Source organism: Falco naumanni, chromosome 7, assembly GCF_017639655.2.
Source record: "Falco naumanni isolate bFalNau1 chromosome 7, bFalNau1.pat, whole genome shotgun sequence".
NCBI lineage: Eukaryota > Metazoa > Chordata > Aves > Falconiformes > Falconidae > Falco > Falco naumanni.
In genome coordinates, this window is record NC_054060.1 from 66,464,511 (window position 1) to 66,488,368 (window position 23,858).

Sequence of the window (23,858 nt, forward strand, 5' to 3'; positions counted from 1 at the left end):
AATTGAAAGAATTTGAAGGTAAATATGCCTATAAATCCTCCAGGGTGGACTCAGAGTTTAGCACTTTCTCCTACCCCGGTTTTATTCCAAGGCAATTTCATTAAACACTAGAGAGAGGGAGAGAAAAAATAATACTATAAATGCCATAAAAAATCTTTCAGAGGAAGGAATAAAAAGGGTTCCTGCCAGAGAGAGATTTTATTAAAAGTTATTATAATACCTATCTTTAGTTTTATGGCCTTTAATACAGGGCCAAGTAATTTCAAAGCTGGGATTCTTTAAAAATGAAATACATATTTTAAAATAGTATAGTATGAATTATTATTTTTAATATAGAATTTAGCTAATATATGGAATAGAAAAATATTTTCTCTCTCATGTTCTTTCCAATGAAAACATAAATGTAGTTTCCATCACAGCATACGGAAAAGTTTTGTTACTATCATGTTGCCTGTACATAAGAATGTTTAGCATTTACCATCTCCACATCACTAGGCAGACACTAAAGGATTAATCTGGTTCCCTGCCCTGGGGCCAACAAGAAAGCCATAGATAGATAAAATAAATAGATTGATTATAATCAGCATCATTTCAAAAATGGGGAAAGGGCACCAGAAATGGAATAGCTGGGTTTGCTTACTGCATCACAGTGAGCTGTTTCTGATGCAAATAAATGATGTTGGCAGAAAGGTTTCTAGGGTTGCTGCTCACTAGCCTCTCCTGTCTCCTGGAAGCAGCAAATTTAATAATCATCCATTGAAAAGTCTCATCTCCAGGAGGGTTTTGAAAGGTGCAGATTCCAGTTACAAGAAGTTGTGGTCTTCTGGAGGTTTCCTCGACTCTGTTTCTGTGGTCAGGAATTTGCTGCTGTTTCTCACCAAAATAATTTTATTCCTCTGGGGTGATTCGGATGTTGGTATCTGAGCGGAAGGTGCATGGAAAACCAATATGTGATGGGACTAGAAAATCAGTCAGTGATGAATTGTGATGGAAAGTACTGAGATTCAAAATACAAGATAGGAAATGGCAAGACAGATTAGCGTATTTATCTTTTCTGTGGTTTCTAGAGATCTCATTAATGACCTCGACTTAAGTCTAACACCACTTCTGGAGGTTTTTCTCTTTTTCTAACCCTCATTTTTACACATACAAAATCAGCAGCATGGGACAAATAGCAATCAGAGCAAGAAAAACTGGAATATCAGGGAAATAGCATGCAGTGGAGATGGGGAGAAAAGGACAGTGATTAATTGATAGAATCAAGTGTGGAACCAGTCATGAAAAAGTGCAGGTACAGGTCAGAGTTGGCAGGGTTGGTGGGTATTGCACATGACACATTTGCATGTTGTTCGAGTCTGGCAGGCTGTGCCCTTCTCTGCTCAGAACCAACACAAGCTGCGTGGGGATTTTATAGAAGGAAATCTACAACACGGATCTAAGACTGCAGCATAAAAATGTTGCATGTGCCATCCTTAAGGTGCTTATTAGATGGGAAATTCATCAAGAAGATAAACAAGGGCCAGGCTTCATGACTTTTCAGCTCCTGCTTGGAACTCACCTTGGCTTCAGAATTCTTTGTCACCCCATGTTCAGGATCTGTCACGCATAAAAGTGGCTGGGAGGCCGCAGAGGCTGACCTTGCCCAGCGCCGTGCTGCTGGCCCTGGCTGTCTGTGGGGCCTCAGCAAAAGAGGCCTGAACAGGGCAATGATAAAAGTGATACATCTTTGGTACAGGGACTTCCCAAGCTAGGTATGGGGAATGACTCAGGATGGATGTTTTTACCTTTAATTTGGCCAATCACTTCCAAAATGCTTCTAAACCTTTATTGCCAGTATCCTGTTGCAAGGAGTTTCCCAGTTAAAAAAAAACAAAAAAAAACAAAAAAAAAAACCAACAAAAAAAAAAAACCAAAAAACACAAACAAATCAAAAAATCAAACCATTGTGTAAGGAAATATCACCTGCTTTTTTTGTGGTGTGCTGCCTGTCTGGTTTCATAATAAACAAGAACTAAAACAAGAGTTATAAAGGAACTCCTTATTCTTTACAAATGCTGAATTGCACTGTCAATTCCGTTGGATCTGATTCCAAGTTAATGGTGCGTGAAGCCCTTAGATATGAGCAGGTAAGTGGATAAGTGGATAGGTATAGCAGCTGATAAGTGACAACCACACATTGTTATAATTTTTATGTTTATTTCCTACTTGAAGCAAATCATCGCTATTCTTCTATGAGACTCTGCGTGTGGATTTTCATGTCTTCAACTAAGAGCAGAATCTGCATGCTCTATATTCATCCTGGAAGTCAAAGTCAATTGCCAGGGTCTTAGCACTGTCTGAGCAAGGTCTTCTGGTAGTGATGGATAATTTACTCTTTATTCACGGTGCTGTCCTTAACACTCTTTTACAAGTGCTTTAGACAAATGTAATATAAATCTCCAGTTTCACTAGCTACATTTCACCTGCTTAAAAAATTTCTTGCAGTATAGTTTTGTTGACTTATTGTGCTAAATTAGTTTACAGTGGTGCAATTAAAAACTAATACCTTTCTAGCCGGGGACAGCTGCATTTCACTGTTGGAGGATGTGATCACTGTTTGTATGAGTTATAAAGTGGTTTGGTGTCCTACAGGATAAATAATGCTTTATAAAATATATATGACAGGACCAGAAGAATTGTAGAAAGTAAATTTATATTTTGTGCATTCCTCTTTTCTTGACCTCTCACTGAATAGATGAACTTTTAAAGCCAGCTAGCTTCAAGAGACAATTCACCAGGATTTCGACAGTGTTCTTTCATTTCTATGACTTAAAGAGGATGCTAAATAAATGACCTTAGTATGTAAGGCAGGAAATTACTTTGTACATGTTACCTCCAGCTCTTTTAATCTTGCCTCCCCACTGAGGCAAGATTATGAAAGTATTTAATGAAAGCATTTAAGCATGATACTACTGCAAGATTGCATCCTACAAAACATTGCCAAATGACAGTGCTGGGTAAGACTGTGTAACACATATGATAGGGATTCCCTGACTTCATAGCTGATTTTTACAGATACTCTATTTTTATAATTTTTATTTACAGCCGACCAATCCTGGTTTCCTTTCTTGGCTCACTCCAAGCCATTGAAATCAAGAGTGAAGGAATGTTAGGTTCCATCTGATATTTCTGACTGACTGCTCGGTTCTGGGTTTTTTCCCTAGCTCAAATGCAAACAGAGTGGGAGAGCAAGGAACTTCTGGCAGGGGAGAGAGGGACTTGATAGCACTCGGACCACAGGGGGCTAAAGAAAAGGCTGAGACCTCAGAACAGTTAGGTGAAGAGAAGAGGGAGCATGTTGGAGACAGCCATAGCAGACATAGGAATGTAAAGGGAACCTTATTTGAAGCTGGAGGGTCTGTTTGAGGACTAAGGATTTGGAATGCTTGTCATGATGTGAGAATCCCAGGAATATTCACCTGGAGTACTGAAGTACAGCCGCTCGATTTCAGCAGTGCTGCCTGCCTGCTGAAGATCATTTTAGTTGTTTTGTTTCAGGAGTCATCCCACTGATCCTACTGCTCAGCAGAACAGGCAGCTTTCTCCAAGGAAAAGTTGTTAAGGGAGACAATTTCAGCAGAAGCCATGGTTTGAGCCAATGCTGCTGAGCTGGGGTAATTTTGTACTGTGTGCAGGAACGTTACAACCTGTGTCCGGGGACTGCCACAGACTCTCCCTAATAGTCTGCATTACTAATTCAACTAATTGCAGCAATTACAGGCAGGAGATGCTGCTGGGAAGAGACGCCAGTACACTTCTCTCTAACATGCTGCAGTACATGCTGCTCATTAATTAGACCAGCAGAAAAAAAAAAAAAAAAAAAAAAAGGAAAAAAAAAAAAGAAAAAAAATAGAGAGAAAGAAAGAAAGAATCACCAACTGGAAACACAAAGGAATGTGCTGAAACCTGTAAGGGCTGTGAACAGTCATAGTTTGGTTTAAGCCTTTCAGAACCTGTCGTCTTTCTCTAGGAAAGGCCTTTTGGAATCTTTCCAGCCCATCATCCTGGTCACAGCCACATCCCTGTTCGCTTGGCAAGCAGGCAGCTGAGGTGGCACGTCGGGCACACCTCACACGCGCAGCAGTTCTCCATCATGCAACAAAACGGTTGCACGGGCATTTACTGTCTGGGTACACACAAAGGATTCCCAGCCCGAGGGGTCATTAGCAGAGCAGGAATTCCCTTTGCCCCAGAGCAACACGGCAAAGAGTGCTGCTTGCTCCTGGGTGATGCGTATTATCAGAGTCTATCTAGTACGTTTTTCTTTGCAGAAAGCGTGTTCAGCCTGAATGTGCCTCTCATGGGGAGGCTCTCAGTCACTCAGTGCCTTCTGGCTGGCCCCGTGGGCTGCTGGTAGTTATCGAGGAGCCCAGCGTTTTCCAACCGGACACATCTGCTTTAGCTGTCGCAGGACAGTGTGCCGGCCGAGTGGCTGTCACTGACCGCGTTCACAGCGCTGTGGGACCTGCCTGGGGACCTGAACAGCCTGGTGGGGCACCCCCTGTGCACACCCCAAATATTCAACAGCACAGGACAAGCACTATTCCTCCCGCAGGAGACCCCAGTTCCGTGGAAAGCACATTTACCCAGGCATATCTGGAACGCTTGGTACAAGTTAAATATTTTTAAAGTTACAGTGGGACAGTGGGGTTTTTTTCTAACATACTTAGCTGCCTCTGTAACAGCCCCTTGACTTGCAAATGTCTTATATTTTTTCCTCTGTTCTTTTTCCTTCGCTCCTTTCCTTCACATGCCAGACGACAGACGACATCGTTTCATCAGCTGAATGTTCCAGTGACGATGAAGATTTCATTGACTGTGAGCCCAGTACAGGTAAGTCAGGTCAGTCTTGTTTTGCTCGCTTTCTGATTTCATTTGCAAAAAACAATGCATACATATATTTATATGTGTGTGGATGTATACATATATAATTATATATGTATATATGTGTGTGTATATGTGTATATATATACCCTTATGTATATATACACTGTATATAAAATAAAAATTATACAGCCAAGCATCAGATCCCATGGACTTGGCAACGGCAAAACACAGATACATAGTCACCATTTGGTTAATATAAAGTTGTTTGCATGGAAAGCCAAACTTGCTGAAAGTGATCCCAGCTAATTAATAGTTCATATGTTTGTAGCAGTTAATTCACTGACACAGTGGGAAAGCAAAAATATCAGTGTGGCATGTGACACGTAATAAAGATTTATGAAGTGGGGAGGGTGAATGAGAAACAGAGGAGAAACAAAAGTGAAGCAATAACGGGTTATTAGCATTGTTTAATCTTTGTTAATTGCTCTGAAGATGGACTGTAAAAGGATACATTTGTCCATGGGATTTTGAATACAGTTAACATGGTAATGTATTTATACTAATTTTGTTTCCTGTGAGCCCAAAGTAATTGGGGAGCACCAAAACATAGTTCTAACATAACAAAATTAGTAGTAATTCTTGCCCTGTTATCTGCAGTGATGCTTCAAAATGTATCCATTAAAGAGTCAGAAGAACTGGCCATGTGGAGCTGACTCAACTTCTCCCTTTCAGATACATTTTGATAAATTGATGGCTTTTCTTTCTGGTGAGATATATGATGTGATATCCAGCAGGCAACTGCAGTCTATTTTATTTCTTACAGGCTTTTTCAAGTCTTCTTTTTTGAGGCTTGCCATGAGTTAAGCATTTCTATAATAGAGAACAGACATCATCGAATTTCTGTGTACATTTAAAAGAAAAAGAGGGAGTTTGGTTAGAATTTTTTGTCCTTCAAAGTGAAACATATAAATAGTCTAGGGTGGGGTTTTTTGTTTTACTTTGTTTGGTTTGGTTTTGCTTTGTTTTATTTGGGATTTTTTTTTTCTTTAAATAATCCCCAAGAAAGCATTATAAATGTTCTGCTTTTAGTTTCCTAAAGCCATCTGGTTAATACAATAATAACATTAAAATTCACCCAAGGCTAGTGCTTTCATATTTCTTTTCAATTCGTCATGCTCTACCTGCATTTTTTTTTTGGTAGAACTTGGTCTTGCAGTAACCTGAGATTGGCATTGCCTTGTAGCTGGGAACTTCCACCCATCTTCTTGACTTCCCTGCAATGGCAGGGAAGGCAGTGACACAATGACTGATGCTAACAGATAGCTCACCCTACTCCCATCTCTTTTCTCATGGATCTCGTTAAGAGTTTTTCAACTCCTCATCCGGCAGAAAAGCGGTCCAAATAATACTAGGCTGTGAAGAATAAACAGTGTGGGTATTGAGATTTTAAATACAGGGAGTAAGTAATGAAATGCCAGCACAGTGATTATCATGAAAGTGAGGCATGAGATTAATAGGACCATGCTGAAAGGACCGATGTACCACAACTGATATGCAAGTGAATGGATAGGAATCATCTCATTAAAGCTTCACTAACATTTCAAGACCTTTTTTTTTTATTATTCTGATTGCTCAGTATTCCAGTTAAAGGAGGAAACTAGTTCTTTATCAGGCTTCTCCTCTTGCACATTATTGTCGTTTATGTTTCAATGCAGAAATCACAATTATTTCAGTGGCTAGAAACTGTAATAGCAATGTTTTCAGCTTTTTGTGCTGCCAGTGGAAAACTCAAAGTCTGAGGAGAAATTTGATAAAACAGGATATTTAGCATGAAATTTCAGAGTGCTTTAGAGCAACATTTCCAGACTAAAAAAACCTCTCTCTCGCCACAGTTAGAAATCTAATGCTACAAACAGGTAAAAACTGGATTTGTAAAAACGACTTGCCTTTGAAAATCCTGCTAAGCGTTACAGTTGGCAGCTATAAGTGCCTACAGACATTTGAATATCTGCTGTGCAAAATCATATGACTCGCTGAAAATCTGCTGAAGGTACTTCCCTAAACTACTAGACGTTCTTGAAAGTTTCACCCAGTATCTTTTATCGCTCCCTAATCCTCCTCCATAGGATGGTGGTCTGCATGAGCCACCGAAATCTCTGTCTTTTCTTGGGAACTACTGCAGCGGGGAGAATAAAAATAAGCCTGATTATGAGTTTAAAAAGTCTCCCAGATGGTCCTCACTGATGAAATTTATACTTCCAGATTTTGAGGTTTCCCGCTCTCAGAGGCGCTGGTGTACAAAGCCATCAGAAGGAGGAGGCATACGTATGCAGGTCCTTTTTGCCTCCAAAACCATAAACCTGGCTCATTCACTCATAATAAGAAGGAAAAACAACAGGTTTATGGTGCTCCTCGTTTAGGTTTCTTTGTCTCTCTCACTGTCTCCACTCCCAGCACATCCAGGGAAGGTAGAACAGTGCCTGCAATACAGCCGGTATCAATGCACTCACGCAGCCCATTCCGCTCTGGAGCCCTAAAGCAATCTGAGCCGGCTTATCCAAACCCAGCGGTGCTGGCTTGGCTGAGCAGATATGTTTGCCTTCACGCGTCACCAGCCAAGTCAGGATTCTGGCCATATGCCAAGATCTGGTACTTAAACGTATACATTACGGAAAGAAAAGATCTGGATTATCTTGCTTGTATTTTCTAGTGCACAGGTTTGGATTTTTTTCAGATTTAATTTATTATTATTATTTTTAATTGGACCTATTTGAAGTTGCTTCATCCTGTTCTGTTGACAGGTCGGTGTATTTTATGCTGCCTTCTGGCTTGCTTGATCCCTTTTGCAGCAAATTGAAAATTAAATGACCTAACCCAGCACAGGCTCCTTTTTGTTGCTCTGATAATGTGTAGCTTTTAAAGCTCTTGAGTTTCTGCCAAACTCCAGGACTTGGCCTTCCATCACCCTCAGTGCCATGGTCCAGTAATGCAAAGGTTACTGAACTCACTGCTGCAGTTGTGAGATATGAGACACATCTCGATGAGCCAAGACAAGGGCAGCAGAGAATACTGCCCGACAAATCAAAAGCTTTCAGATTTCATGTGGGTCAGAATCAAACCCCAGGATCTAAATTTATTACTTTGGTCTTGCTCCTGGATCAGAGGCAGTACCCTACAGAGTCCTTTCGAAGACTTTGATTTTGGTGTACTCAAAGATAGTTCAAAAGACAGAAAACCATGTCCACTTTGAGGCTAAATATCATACGAGAACCATTTGCAAGGTCTTACTGCCACTTCACTCTGATTGTCTGTCAAATCCAAGACCCGAATCTCAGTAAGTGTACAATCTGCACCTGGATACTGGCATCTCTTTAAAAGAAGGTAATGTAAAGGCAGTTTCCTCACTCTGCTCCCCTCAAGGTTTTCCCTGCTAGCTGGAGACACTGTAGCAGGCTGGCTGCTACTCTGTGCCCCTCTTCCAAAAGTGATTTCTGCTGGGATTTCTGTAGATCCCCTTGTTCAGAAACCAGCAGCTGTCACAGGACCTGTCCTGTTTGAGGTAGCCAAAGGCATTCCCTGTAGACACGTATGCCTGCATAAGAAATTATTCCAACAAGTGGTGGCAATGAAAGCTGTGAATTCAAAACCCATTTGTGTTTTACATAATGAAAAAGAAGCCATTGCAGGTTCAGTGTTAAAAACTACTTGTTATTCATCTTATTGCAGGCAAGCCCAGATACACTTAGATCTCTAAATCTCCCAGAATGGCTTACTGTAAGTGATACAGAGGGCATAAAACTTCATCTGCCCTGAAGAAACGTTTACTTCAGTTGAGAACAGTCCCTTTCTTATCTCTGTGGAAGTGTCGCTTGTCTCAGTACACATTTGAAAACCTTCTGGGTTCTGCACCAGAAACATGATGCTTTTCTCTTGTGCGAGTACAGGGCTCTGTTCTGGCTTGTTCTAGGGAGATCTGAGGCTCAGATATGCAAGTTTCTCAAAGCTGATGCCAGGGTCTGAGTCTGTGCTTGTGAGCACAGCTCAGTGGTGGTGGTTTGGTCACTCGGCCACTTGCAGAGAACAAAAGATTTGTAAGGGAGGTATCTTTACTCCTAACTAGGAGCACTGTGCCATCGTGAAGAAAGCAAGCACTTATCTCTTTTCCAGTCAAATAAGGAGTGCCCTTACAGCGTGATATTATTGACTCTTCAAAGCCTTGAGGTTGACAGTTGTGCTTTCCTGACTGCAGCTGTCTCCTCCTGCCATCGCCCTTGCTCCCCATTAGCGCAGTTCTCTGGCACCAGGCAGGCTGGATGCTGGTGGCCGGGCAGCTGCCTGGGGATCAGAGCCCAAGCTGCTCATTGCCCTTCTCAAAGCAAACAGCGAAATGCTCACCAGTTAGCCTGGAGCCCATCGTGCAACCTCTTGAAACGGTGTGTAGGGCTTTGTCCTGGCTCCCTGGCTTGACGCATCCCATGTGTCTTCCCTGGTGTAGTTGCCAGCTTTCCCTTCCGATCGTCCCTAAAATTTCCGAGGTGATTTTTTTTTTCCAGAGAAATTTGCTCTGTGTTTCCCAAAAGGCTTCATATATCATAAGGTTGTCTGATCAGACTGGTAAGCCTTTCCCATGAGGGACTGGAGACAGCAATAGAGGTGCCAAAATCTACAGTTCTTTGTGCTGGAAGTTACACAGTGTTTTGTAGTGTATACCCACAGACAGGAGACACATATCCCACAGGTATCATGTCTGTATCTATAATTTACTGGCCTGTATCCATCCACCTCAGGCTTATGGTTTATGGGCTAGGACAATCAAGCTTCCACCCAGGTAAGCTGCAGATCCAGGGACCTGCAGACTGCCTCGGTCAGAGATTTATTTGCAGAAGACAAGTGGAAACTCCCTTCCAAGAGCTTACAAGCAGCCAGCACAGCGCAAAAAGCAGTGTGCTGGAAGGGAAGAAAAGTTGGCTGAGGAAACCCAGAGAAGGTCTGATTTGGCTCTTGTCCTCCTTAAATTGCATCAACCTTCTTGAAGCACCCAGGGAATTTTCATTGCTCTCCCCAGAGAATGTCCCCACAAATCCAGTGCACAGTTACCCCCAGCCTTTCCCTCTGTCAAACAAGAGTTCTGCTCTGTTTCTGATGCTGTGAACAAGAAATGGCTGTGATGCTGTGAACAAGAGTTGGGTGCGTGCCTCAGAGCATGCAGAGGAGTAGGCTTCCCGTCTCACAGGCTGAATCCCATACGGATCCGAAGGAAGGGGGATTAATCCACACCACTTCCCAGGGTGTAATGGACTTGTTTGATGGAATTTCCTAGCTACAGTCTTAAGGCCAAATCAAAACCAACCAAGCAAGTTTTACTAATCTATCATGCAGATGACTTACAGTACTTTTTTTAATTTTATTTTTTTTTAATATATATTAGGAATTTATATTGAGTTTGGTTTTCAGCATATTGGTCTTTTTTCCGATGTAAGCTCCAAAGTCCCTACCCATGAGGTTATTTTATCTATATACGCATTATATAGACAGTGTGCATATAAATCTCTATGTATATGTGTATATGCTAAAGTAATAACTGACTAATATCAGCAGTAGCCCCTATCATCCAGTCACATGTTTACACAGAAATTCATGCCTTCATCTAACCCTGGCATTTGCTGGCGTGGACAGATGCATGATATTGTTATTTCTTGGTGAACAAAGCACATTCTATTTCTTTTTTCTTAGAGTTTTTTCTTTCTTCCTTTTATTTATTTGTTTACTTTTAATTGATAGTTTCATCTACAAATTAGCCTTGGGGTAGGGTGGGGCAGGGAGAATAAAAAAATTATACAGGTATATCCATCGATATATACACACATACTCCGTGTATATATCGATAGATATATACATTGTATATATTTGAAGAACATTTTCTGTCGTTTCACCTCATCTTGTGCCGCATGAATTTTTGGTGATTGATATTTTAGTTTCTTTTATATTTCTTTCCCTTTTTTTTGGCTCGTAATGGTGCCATACCGCTATTTTTTTTAATTTTTAAAATCATTGCTGTACTTTTCAATTTATATTTTTGGAGTTCTTCCAACAAAATAATGGTTTAATCATCTCAAGAAAGAGATATAGATCTGCAAACCAATAAAGGCAACAAAATCTTTTCTTGCCATCCTTAAGAAAACCACATTTTCAGATATTCCAAGAAAGTTGTGTGTAAAAGAATGAAGATCCTTACCCCTCCCTTCTTTTTATTTTCTCTTCTCCCTCCCTTTTCTAAACTTCTGCAAAGTCTTTATCCTGTCTTTTCCCTCCCCCCGGCCCTTTCTTTTTTTTCATTTTGAGTTCAGAGGAAAAAAATAAAAAACCACCCAGAAGGAACAAAAGTTTTCCCTTTACCCCTGCTGTCTCCCAGAAAAAAATTCTTCCGACAAAGCAAGCCCTACAAACCACAGATGGCATAAAAAGAATTTTATTGCAATGCAGAGTATCTGTCATATCTTTTATTTCTGGGTCAGTGCAAGATCATTTTTATGGCATGCTGTAGTTTAGCTGATTTAACTAACCATGGCCTTCATTAATCGGTGCATGGGCTGTGATGATGCCATCTTGTGTTTCATCAGAGCTACGCATTCAGGCTAACCGAACAAGTCCGTAGCGTATGATCTGGGGCGGGGAGGGGGAGGGGGCGGGGGGTTGGTAACGTTTCAATTTTGATTTTTAGTTGTGTTATAATTTCTTCTTTTTGGAAGAGTTATGCCAGTACCATCAGCTGCATCTTGCAGCCTCAGCGTTATATCTATCTACTTTATTTTATGGGTTTTTTTGATCTTTTTTTTTTATTTATTTCTTAGTAGTGATCTTACGTCTTGTCTGTGTCCATCTGTCTTGTCAGTGTGTCTTGGAGTCCATTGGCCTAGTGTTGTTATGTGATTCTGTTCTCTGTTCGTGAGCTGGTGTTCAGCTCCCCGCCGCTCCGTTGCCCCTCTTCCCCTTCCCCTCCCCTCCCTTTCCCCACCTGCCCCAGGGAGGTCCGCAAAGGGGCACCAAGCTTTGAACCACGTTCTGAGCGTCAGCCCAGGCTGTGAGTTGCAGGATGCCCACACAGCTTCTTAAGATGCAGCTGTTGGGTTTTCAACGGTTTTCAAACTCCATTATCAATTCGCTCTCAGAAACGGTTTACTGGCATAATGCTAAAGTGACTTCTCAGACAGCTGCTTAGGGGATTTGTACGTGCGTGCTGATGTCTTAGAGTAAGGACTCCTGTTATCTGCCCTTTAGGTGCCAGAAAAGGCTGCGCAGGGTGCAGGCTGTATTGTTAAGTGGAAAGTACCTAGTCTTTTTTTATAAAAGGCAGTCTTGGGAAGGAAATATGCACATGCCACTGAAATGATAGCTATGTGAATTTATTTCTGAAATCCACAGTCCATTTGTAGTTAAGAGACAAAAATGTAAGATGTACTTAAGATTTCTAAGAGTACTGCATCTTCGCTTTATGGGGTCAGTCTTCTGTTTGTCTCCGTGTGATGTCTGCCTCCCTATTGATACTGGTGAAAACTGCCTTGCAGATGTTCACTCGTAGTAACTTAAACACAATTCTGGAAACGCATCTGGAGTGTCTTCTGCCATATGCATCATGAATGTGCAATAATGCATAAAGCAGAAGAAAACAAGCTGAGTTTTCAGGTGTCTGCTTAGACTTGAAACACTATTTAGAAAAAATATCCTTTGGCTTGTACAATGGTGCATTTCCTGGGATCTCAGTTCTGTTCCCAGTGAAGGTACTAGCCATCTTAATGGCACAGAAGGTCTCAGTGCATTAGGATACATCAGCTGGCATCAGTGGATCATCTCCAGGTAGTGGAGGAAAAGGCAGACAGTTCTCATGCAGATAATGTTCACCACATCACAAAGAGCATGTTTACACATACCTTTAGCCTAGCGAAAATCTTTGTTGTTTTGCAGGAATTATTTTATTCTGCAGGGAAGATGATGAAATCTGTGAACTTTTCTCACAAGAGCATGGTATAAGGCTTATCTGTTTAAGCTGAGAGTTACCAGAAGAGGGAAGTGATGGGATATGTTCAGGTCTCTGACATGGAATGATTTAATTTAATTATTTCATTTAACTCACCCAAGATATGCTTCCTTTACTTGCAGTGGGTTAAGAAGAAGATAGCTTTCTTTCACCAATAAGAACCAATGATCTGATGTTGGGTTCAGTTTTCTTAATTTGTATATGATCTGAGAAACACTACTGAGTGCTATTAATCATAGCAAAAATGAATCAATATTTAAAGCTTACTCACTTTAGATTTTACACCTCTATGTGTTTTTCACAACTATTAATTCTTACTGAATCTAAAGCTTTTTCTTGTCAATTGCTGAAATAACACAATTGCTTATAAAACTGTACTATGATCAACAAGCTCGTGATTTTGTGTAACACTGCCCTCTGTCAGATAGACCAGAACAGTTCTGTTATGAGGCTTAACAGCAAAAGAAACAATTATTTTTATTTTTTTTTTAGCTCAAGTGGCAGGTTATTGGAGCAGAACAATCAGAGTTTTAGCCCCTGCATCATAAAGTTCAGGGTAACCTTCATATTGGTGTATTGTGATGAGTAAATCAAGTGTCCAGGCGTCAGGACAGTAGCCTCCAGGCTGTGGTAAAGCTGCTGTGTCCTGCTGAATGATTGCCTTTGTTAGCCTTATGTAGCCTCTGCGATGCCTGTGACTAGCCCTCCGCTGCAGGGAGCGAGAGGCTCACTCAAGCACAGGAGATGCCATGGAAGGTGCCATTGTGCTCCGTTTTACCCCACTAAGTGTGTATATGGATTTCTGGCACTTGAAATAGTTAGTTCATACTGTTGTTTTCTGTCTCAGGGCAGGCTGCCAGCTTCAGCTCTTGTGACATTTGTCAGTGAGCAAGGGGGAGAGCTGAGGGTCAGGTTGTTAAAGCCAAGGATAAAAAGCCTGAACTCCAGTGTGCTGCCCCCAGCTCTGCTGTTGATTCCTTCTGTGACTGTGCATCTGTATCACTCATTTGCCTACCTGTAAGGAGAGTAAATGAAATACTTCTTGGCTAAATGAGGTGGAGAGGAAGGGAAAAGAAGGAGATTTAATTAATATGTTAAAGGACTTTGATATTCAGATGCAAATTGCTCTACAATGCAACAAAGTGGTACTGTACTGCTAACTACCGAAAATGTACAAGCAAGCTATGTTATTGTTAAGACTTCAGTGCTAAGTGCTATCTTCAGTTGCTGTGACAAGTAACATTATTGTCTACTTTTATGAAGTAGATACAACTCCTAATCTGTTAAAGCAGAGAGAAGCAAGCGAGAGATCAAAAGCCAAATAATTTCATGTCAGGGAAGGGTGGGGTGGCATCGTTTTTAAATATCACTTTTTTCTCTAGAGTTAACACATGCAATGGAATGAACCATGCTCAGACTACATAAATTAATGTCATGATTGGACTGCAATATACAGATCCTTTACATCAGCAGTTCCATCACTTGAACTTGCATCCTGATCAGAATTTTTCTTCAAAATCTTCACAGTTTCTCCAGCCTGACTTGGCTGGTGTAAGTTTTCCTCGTTTTGCATTTAAGATGTGGAGGAGATCAGGATCAGACCCACAGTCTGGCTACATTGCCCTTGTTGCTTTCCAGTCTTTTTTTAAAGCGTGTTCTCTAAACTTGAAGCCATGTGCACTGTCACATTCTGGCAATCCCTCTAGTACTGTGCCTATGTTATCAAGCTGACACATGTCTAAAATACTAAGATATGATATTTTCAACCTGCTGGGACTTGCTTTTTGTCCCTGTTAGGTCTGATTTTCAGCTTCATAAAATATATGGGAAAGAAAGAAAAAATAGCCAATGACACATTCGGTGGAAGAGAAGAGCTAGCACATGACTCAGGAACACATTTTACATCAAAAGCGAATGGATGCGTATTAGACCCTTAAATGTCTATAGCAACTGATTAGTTAGCTTTAAGCAAGAAGAAACTATCTATCTGATTTTGATATCTGTTAGAGAGAAAACATGTTGAACATTTACAGATACTAGAGACATAGATACGCTTGTTCTTCTAAGCGTTTTTATTATATATTTCTTTTGGTCGTCATGCCTAGACCTGAAGGTGCCTTATGTATTCAGAAGCCCAAAGGTACTAATATTCGCATGAACTGTAACACCTGGAATGTTACCTCGGCAGAGCAGGAAAACCTATTCTACTTCTATTTGCAACCCAAGTAGATCACGAGATACCAAAGCTTATAATTATGTCAAAAGGGTTATTACCTTGCCTTCATTCTGCCTCTCTCTTTCAGTTCCAATTTATTACTCACAACAGCCAGAAATCAGTGCTTTATCCCAACTGCAGTCTGAAGTGGTAGCACTTCTTAAATGCGGTGTGAGGAGCAGGAGACAAAGATCATACTAGTTTTGAAACTAGGGATAGAAGCAAAAAAAAAGAAATAAATAAACTGTCTTGATTTGAAATCTCAGATGCCCGCTGATTCGACAGTATATTTTATTCTACATTTTCATTGTGCCAAGAAAAACATTATTAAAACCTTACAAAAGAGCCACACTCAAGGACTAATTTTTCAACTTCTGCTGAGTCTCATAAAAAGTGAAGTTGTTTGGTCCTGTGGGGTGGTGTTATAAGGATCATCAGCTGACCTTTTGGCATTCAAGAGGAACTACAACTATTTTACAGACAAACATACAAAACCTGAAAATTAGCTTCTTTTAGAGCAACTGGAAAATTTCAACACTTTTGTCTCATTGCTGGTTTTGTTCTATCTCAGTATCAAAACAATAAAAGTCAGAGGCATCAAAAGGGAAAAAAGTTGTCCTGTCTTTGCAGAACAGCAGAAGTGCAAACCAATTTTGAGTTGGTATTTTTTGTGGGTTTGGATTTTTTTCTAAATTGATGTGAATAATTCCTTTTTTTTTTTCTTTCCCCTGGTACTGAAACCAGTATGACTGACTTTAGATACTAGTTTTAGTGACTACTGATTTTCAGTGCTGAAGCCTTAAGGTCTTCATATGTATCATATTTGACAGACAGAAAGAGAAAACACAGCCCTGTAATTAGTTTAGGGTATTTTCTAGTGTATCAAAATATAATTTTAATTTCTTCTGCTGACTTCTTTCCATAAAGCAACTACCGTGGGGTACCTGGAGATCGGTATTTCCCCTAGAATCTGTGGTTCTCCTGTATGCTAATTCTTTTAGTGCTGAAACAGATTGCAAAGCACGTACATGCATGCATTCTCTGTGTATACATACATGAATGTATATTTATACATCTGTTAACGCTATGTTTATGTTCTGGCTAAAAGGAGCATTTTCTGAAATTGAAATAGAGCAGTAGAAGAAACTTGTTTAGGAGCTTTACAGGCAGGTGTGGAAGCAGTAGATTGAATCTTGCCTTATCCTCTTTCTCATGCTCCTGTTAAGTTCTGGTAATTCAAATCGGTTTTGTATAACTCGGAAAGCAGCTAATACATCCCAACATTTTGGGGGAGGTGTTTTGTGAGTGCAGGTGAGTGTGACTCTCAGGTCTGAGATGTGAGCATGGTCTGAAATAGAGGACCACTGGCACACAGCTGAACTGGCAGCAGGGAGGTGCCTTTGGCGAGGTTCTGAATCACTTAGCTCTGCCAGGGAAGTGGGGACTCAGGGAGCTCTGGGGAGGGTTTGACATCTGGAGAGAAAGTCGAGGGACTTGGCAGTGTAGTGGGAGTATGTATGCATCTGGGGAGGGGGGGAAATACTTTTTTGTACAGTAAACTGGATGTACTGCCTGATCTACACATAGCCCAGTGGTTGATGGATAGCTTTCCCCTGGAAAAAACGCTGCGAGATACCCCACACAGCAGTAGAGTGATCAACTTTTGAGCATGAAATGATGACTTTTGAGCTTTATCTTCTGATAAGTGAGAGGTATTCAGGTTTGCCTGAAACCCTTTACTTCACATGTTTAAACTTGCCATATAGCCCAAAGGGAATACACAGGCTGGAAGGTAGCTGAAAATGTTCGTGCCCTGGTTCTTTTTTGACAAAAAAGTGAAGATTTGGGGTTGGCAAAGTGCTGTGGGGACTCCATCTAATTTCCTCTGAACTGTCTGTGTCAAATCCAAAACAAGAAAATGTTTTATGACTCCTCAAATGCAAATTTCAACTTTTGTCTTAAAGTGCCCTTTCATTTTGAAATTGATGGTTTAAAAAAAGAAATTTCAAAAATTAAAAGCTCACATTCTGACAAAGTATGTTATTATGAAACAAAGTAAACTTAAATTTTGTAGTTGTAAGTATTGCGTGGGGATTTCACTATACTTGTCCCCTTTTTATATTTCTGAAAATATTATAAGTTACTGACTAGTAACCTTCACCCTTAACTAACTTGGGAGCTTTTTACTGCTCCTTATCTGTTTTTCAGCTTCCTTTTTCCCATTAGATTCTCCAGAACATTAAACCATACTTTTCTCCATAGGAAACATCTGTCGCTAGCTCTCTGCCATTTGTGTTAGAAGAATAAAACTTTTGATTACATTTATCAAAGGAGTTGGGCCGGTATATTTCAGCATCTTCAGTTGTTTCATTCATAGCTTTTCTTTATATTTTGAATAGTAATGGCAAAAGTCCATCCCTGAAGCTGTGTGATCTTTCCCACGTATGCTGTTTTCCATATCTATCACTTTTCTCTTGGAAAGAAAAAGCAAACAAGAATCATTTTGAAGAGGGAGGGAAAGAAGGCTTCTTCACTAAGGCGGTATTTTTAGAAACAGCTGGTAAAACAAGCTGCAAATGTTGTGCCTGGAGCACCTCTATTCTAATAGCAGTATTGTTTAAAGATGAAAGCAGCCATTTGTGTGTCTAGTTTGCTCTGATAGCAGTAATTCTTTCTCCATACAGGAAGAGCTGGGAAACGTGGTGCAGTAGTTTGTTCCCTATCTTACCTCCCCTGAAAAGGTTTTACACATTGCTCTGCTGAAGAATGAGCATTCCGTAGCGTTTTCTACCGCAAACGTAAAGAACAGAGAGCATAGGAAAAATGAATCTCCATCATAGAATCACAGAACCATAGAATAGTTTAGGTTGGGAAAGACCTTTAAGATCATCAAGTCCAACCGTTAACCCAGCACTGTTAAGCCCAGCGCTAACCCATGTCCCTCAGTGTCACATCTATGCATTTTTTAAACACCTCTGGGCACGGTGACTCCACCGCATCCCCGGGCAGCCTGTCCCAGTGCCTGACCACCCTTCCCATGAAGAAATTTCCCCCCTACCCAATCTAACACCCCCCTGGCGCACCTTGACGCCATTTCCCCTCGCCCTGTCGCTTGTTCCCTGGGAGCAGAGACCGACCCCCCCCTGCCCACAGCCCCTGTCAGGCAGCTGCAGGGAGCGACCAGCCCCCCCCAGCCCCCTCCTCTCCAGGCTGAGCCCCCCCAGCCCCCGCCCGGCTCTGGACACGCTCCAGCCCCTCAGTGTCCCTCTGGCCGTGAGGGGCCCAGAGCTGAGCCCAGGGCTCGAGGGGCGGCCTCACCCGTGCCGAGCGCAGGGGGACGGGCACTGCCCCGGCCCCGCTGGCCACGCCGTGTGGGACACCAGCCAGGGCGCTGCTGGCCTCCTGGGCCACCCGGGCACGCGGGGGGCTCCTGCCCATGGCTGTTGATCAACACCTGCACGCGCTGCATGATCACCAGATCAGGCCCAGCCAGAACGAGTACATTTGTTATTCTTCTGGTGATTCTTTGTAGTTTGCCTCCCTGATGACCTGTCCTTTCTGATGACAAGCTGCAAGTTTTCTGCTGGCCTGTCTTCTGGGTGGCAAGTGTCCAAACACAAGGTGCCAATTTAGATAGTTTAAGAAACTCTTACCCGAGCTGCCAGGATGGTGCCGCTCGGGTAAGAACGCTATATTCACATGGAAATGTTTAAAGTGTCCTGAGGAACCTGACCAGTTTGGTTTCTTTTTTCATAACAAATTTGCTTAGCTTCCATTAAAGCTAATTAATTATGAGCCTGAGCACCAAATGAGATAACAGCTATTTGGAGTACTTTATAAAAGAGACTTTTTATGAAGGCTAAGATTTACAAGGATATTTGGAATATCAGTTGGCATTGATACCTACTGCTTTTGCCTTAACATCCCTATAAAAGCAGTATTGTTTCTTCCGTTTTATTGGGATTTAATTTCTAATGCTAGCTACATATTCAATGTGCTTATTTAAAATGAATTTGGACAGTTGGATCCTGGAGATGGCTGCACGTCTCAATGTCCATTAGCTCCAACAGCATTTTATAGCTACATTGCCATAATTTTTCCAGCAGCTGAACGGAGCTTTGTGGATATTAGTGCAGCTGAGCACTTGCTTCAAAGATCTAAATTTTAGATTTATATGCTGACAAGAGATAGTTAATCCTTTCGTGGACCAGACCCTTAAGAACCGTCTGAATGGCAGGACTTGAAATAAGACCTTGGAGTCTTAATTCTTCTTTCACTTTCAAACCTCGGTTAATCTCTCCTTCACTTTTAAACAAAGGTTGCATTTTGATCCTGCAGATTTCTTAAACATCCTGTCAGATACACACTCCAGGAGGTCATTTTTCTGGGGATTCAGTCATGTTAGGGCAGTGACAGCTTTTACTGCGGTGTGTCATATTACATTAATTTTCTTATTCAAGAGAGATTTCAGCAAATGCAAAACAAGACGATTGAGCTATCTATGCTGAAGTTAAAGATTTTACACATCAGCTTAGAGCAATGATCATTGTTCCTTGTTGAACATCAGTTCTTTATCAGTTTTCTCTTTTGTTTTGCCTTGTGCTGCTCCTTTCTGGTAATGAAATGCATAGAGCTGTGCACATCATTTTGGGAGTAGCAGTGACAAAGCTGTGTGGAGAGGCACTGTTATCTCTCTGCTCCATTACAGTGAAGCCTCTGCTTATACGCAGCCCGAGTTCTGAAAATAGTTGGAAAGCTTAATAAGCATGCGGAACTGGTGCGGAGGAAAGAGATTCTCTGCAACAGAGGATTAGCGGATGACAAATGCAGTTTTCTTTTATAAAATCCAAGAAATTTGAGTCCTGTGTCTCCGAGTGGAGCACTGGGAGAGGTGCTGGAAATATGAATTAAGGGGAATACATATATATGTGTATGTGTATAAACATATCTGTAAGTATGCAATATATAGTACTTCTGTATATGTGTGTAAGTATATATATAAAAACCATAAGTATTATTCAGTTACACAGCATGATAACAGATTTCAGATAGTTCTAGCAAAGATCTTAGGTATGAAGTCAGAGTGCTGGTAATAACCTGTCCTGGTCCCCAGGAGATGGCCTGCATGTCACATTGCAGTCTGTCTGATTCTGATGTAAGAAATGATGCACATGCTCTACCTCTCACTTCATGCTAATGTAAGGTAGTAATAATGCATATAGGCATTATTATCAGTGTAAAACTGCTGGAGGTGAGTAGTGAATCGTGCTTTTAAATTTTAGATGTATGATATCTTACCAGAACTAAACATCAGATCAGAAACTGTGAATTAGGAAATTCACTGCATGCATGAAAAAAAATTGCATGCACAAGGAATTCCTGGGAAACTACATTTGATAACAGGCTTAAAATACCAACAGCAGAACTTTTTCACTACATTCCTCACTTGTTTATAACTCTCTTCCAAACCTTTTGTCCAGAGCATTTATGAAGGGGATGTTGATTTTTCTTTTAGAAAAGGAAGCAGTCAGCACTTGGATCCCCATAGCAGTCTGGAATTTGGATGCAAATTAAATACTTTCATGGTCAAAAAATTCAAAAAATTGTGTGTAGATTCCTCTGTATATGCATGTGCATGCATATTTACTGATTGCACTAACCACATGGCTGGGAAAACCAGCAGCCTGAAGAGATGTTGAGTGCCTTCATTTTTCACTGGTATTAATGAAAGTAGAAAGTATTTAGCAGTCTGTAGGATCAGGGCTGAGTTTATATAGTTGTATGTGAAAAGAAATCACTATACAGAATTAGCTAGACCTTAAATCACAATCTGGAGAAAAAAAAAAATCTATGTGGTTTAACAAAGAGGAGAGACTTTAGCCAGAACATTTCAAGGCTTAGCTATAGAATACAACAGCTTGTTTTTATTAGGTGGATATAATCTAAATTTTTTACTGTATTTCATTACAATGCTGTACTTTATTCTGCATGGTTTGAATACATGAGAAATGCCTGTTGGTTTTCTGAGATCAGGCAGCTTCTGACTTTCACTTACTTTTTTGAGCCCAGTTAGTGCATCTGTACTCTGCACACTAGTATTCTTGAAAAGAACAGAAATTAACCCGCCTTTTGCTTAGAAACTATATTCTGTGTTTAAAGTAAGTCGTTGCAACTTCCATTTTTATTTCTGCACTTGATAGTGTTCTGGATCTTCTTGGTCTTATCTGACAGAACACTTGGCCCTGTGCATCAGGTACCGTGTTTGACCAGAAATGTACTGTTAGTACTTCAGTAGCATTATCTCACACTTTTAAAATGTTTTGCAGGTATCAAAAAAAGCTTTTCACCCCTTTAGTAAGAGGGATAAATGCTGTTGTCTCCACTTTATAAATATCGTAGTCAGAGAGGTTAGAAGGATGCTTCCTTAGATGACTCACTAACAAGCTTTAGCTGAGAGCAACATGGAGAAGATTTGAGAGATGCATAGAGAAAAGGATTTGTAGGGCACGTAATAGTTGCAGAGGTGGGAGGAGGAAAAGTTACTGCTGAGGTTAAAAGAAGAATTTCACTGATAAAGGGGAGGAAATGTTTCCGATTAAAATTATTTTTTTCAATATGAAAATCCCTATTTGTTAAAGCAAAAGGGACAATTTTCACCCATAGCTGTACCTTAGTGCTGGAGATGAGCAAACAGATAGTCTTTCCTCATCCTTACTGATGCATGTGTTTGCTTGTAGAGTCCAGTCCACTGGCTTTAATGGTTTTCTCTCCTGTTGGTCCCTGCAGAAACCACACAGTGCTGGGGCTGGGGGCTGGATTCCAATCTGTGTCTCACTTCTCCAGTGGAGTCCTTTACCTACATCCAATTTACAAGTTCAGTCAGTCATATTTCTGTAAAACCACCATAGGGTAGCTACAAGGTCACGGAGAGCATACGCTGACCTACAGTCTTTCCCTCTGAGCGGTGATGATAGGAGACCTGAACTTGACTCTCAGATCCCAGACTTGGGTTGGCAGAGAGTTGGTATGAAAATATCATTAGAGTTGAAAATAGATCCAATATTTTTCAGGTTAGAAATGCATCCACTGAGACATAAAACCCCATGGCAGAGTTTTCAAAGCAGAATGTATTTTTTTTAAGAGAAAGGCGAAGCTGAGGAAAGAGCAGAAATGAAGTGCTTTTCCAGTTAGCTTCATGCACGGCCTCCATACCTATGAAGACAGGGCACATATAACTGTCATCTTACCTCAGAGCTCAGCGCTTCTGTGCTGAATTCTTCTCTTTATAGTTATATGTTTGAATTGCCAGTTGGCTCCCTTTCTCTTTATTTTTCGAGATTACCACTACTATGTTACCAGTCAGTGAAATAAGACCATAATAAAAAATTGTGATGGAGCTATAATGTGACAATGGCAACTTGCATCAAAATTATTTGTTTGAGTGGCTGGTATGTATTCATTAGCCAACAAACAAGCAAAGACAAACTTCTAAAAACATGGGGCATTCACATATCCAAGAATGCGGCACCTGAAGCAATGAGAAGTTGAAAAGGAGGGTGTCCTTTGCGTTGTACCTGTGTAATGTAGTAGCAATCAAGCAGTTGATAATTTGGCTTCTGACATGCTCCCATTTTGATGCATAACTCATGGATAAGCCATGGAAAGTTGTGAAAAGAAGCCACTTTGTATTAAACAATTAAATTTGCCATGAAAGGCTAGCACGCATTGTTTAGGCGCTGGGAATAACAGGCAAATCTGCCAGTTCTTCTGCAGCATGTTGGTCCATGTGCCTGTGCATGTTTACTGTCTTTCTGCAAAAGGCAAGGAGGGACCTAGACAGGCTCAAGTGTTTATAATGAACACTCTGAAGGTGAAACTTCTCTTCAACTTCAAAACAGTGCTGTTCATTAATACCCCAATAAGCCAGTAATTCTCAGGGCACTAAGGTTAGAATCTGAGCACCTTTTAAATTCATTCACCAAGTTCAAAGCTGCAAGTTTTGCCAGTAGCAGAATTACCCAAATAAAGTGTTTGCTCTTTTAACATCATATTTCCAGTTCCGTCTCTGTTTTGATTGTGCTTAAGACCAGAAGCTAGAATAAGAATATGAATAGGAGACATGAATTCATCAGGAAAGAAAACTGCATGAGAAAATTTTGTGGCTCATACAGATAAAGGAAATTAGAGTCTACGAGAAAGTAATAGACTTTCCTATTAAAATCTAACCATATAACGTCTTACTTCATAGCAGAGGAAAGCATAATATGATAAGCGTTTTTTTAGCTTCTTTTAATTAACTTTCCATCCTATTAGACTTGATCTGCAGTTAACTTTCATTTCACAGGTATTCATGATTGGTATGCTCCTGTGAATTACTAAACCATGAAGCTCAGACATGATTGTTAATAGCTATGCAAAGTCATCTTTTAGTTGATTTTCTAACACTGACCCTAAAATTTAAATGTAAATATTTCATGTAATACAACAAGTAGTCATATGGAAAACATATTCAAGTGAGTGACTATATATCCCTTTAAATAGTGATTCCACAGCAATCTGACCTGCCCTGGTCTCTATGAATATTGACTGTTGGGTTTGTTTCAAAAAAAAAAAAAAAAAAAAAAACACCACCACATTTTCAAAGTTAGCTCTCCAACTCCTCTAACAAAGGAAACAAATAAGCATTTCTTATGGTGGGATATACATTATCTTATCAAGGTGTGAAGATAAGGTAAAAAGGAT

At 40.6% G+C, this 23,858-nt stretch overlaps 1 protein-coding gene and 1 long non-coding RNA gene across 40 annotated transcripts in view; one reads left to right on the forward strand and one right to left on the reverse strand.

The window, feature by feature from the left end:
- The window catches only part of NRXN3 (neurexin 3), a 1,021,208-nt gene that overhangs the window by 976,765 nt on the left and 20,585 nt on the right, over positions 1–23,858 (forward strand). For 21 of the 39 annotated variants that reach the window (XM_040600857.1, XM_040600865.1, XM_040600873.1 and 18 more), the window contains one exon: positions 4,797–4,881. In XM_040600857.1, coding sequence (XP_040456791.1) covers positions 4,797–4,881 — 85 coding nt within the window. The remainder of the gene's footprint in view (positions 1–4,796; positions 4,882–23,858) is intronic. The other 18 variants (XM_040600858.1, XM_040600879.1, XM_040600880.1 and 15 more) reach the window with 1 other exon arrangement.
- On the reverse strand, positions 12,050–22,774 carry LOC121091316. The gene is made up of 3 exons (XR_005828898.1): positions 21,786–22,774; positions 15,176–15,325; positions 12,050–13,916 (listed from the first exon to the last, which is right to left on the reverse strand). It is a non-coding gene; the product is annotated as an uncharacterized LOC121091316 (long non-coding RNA).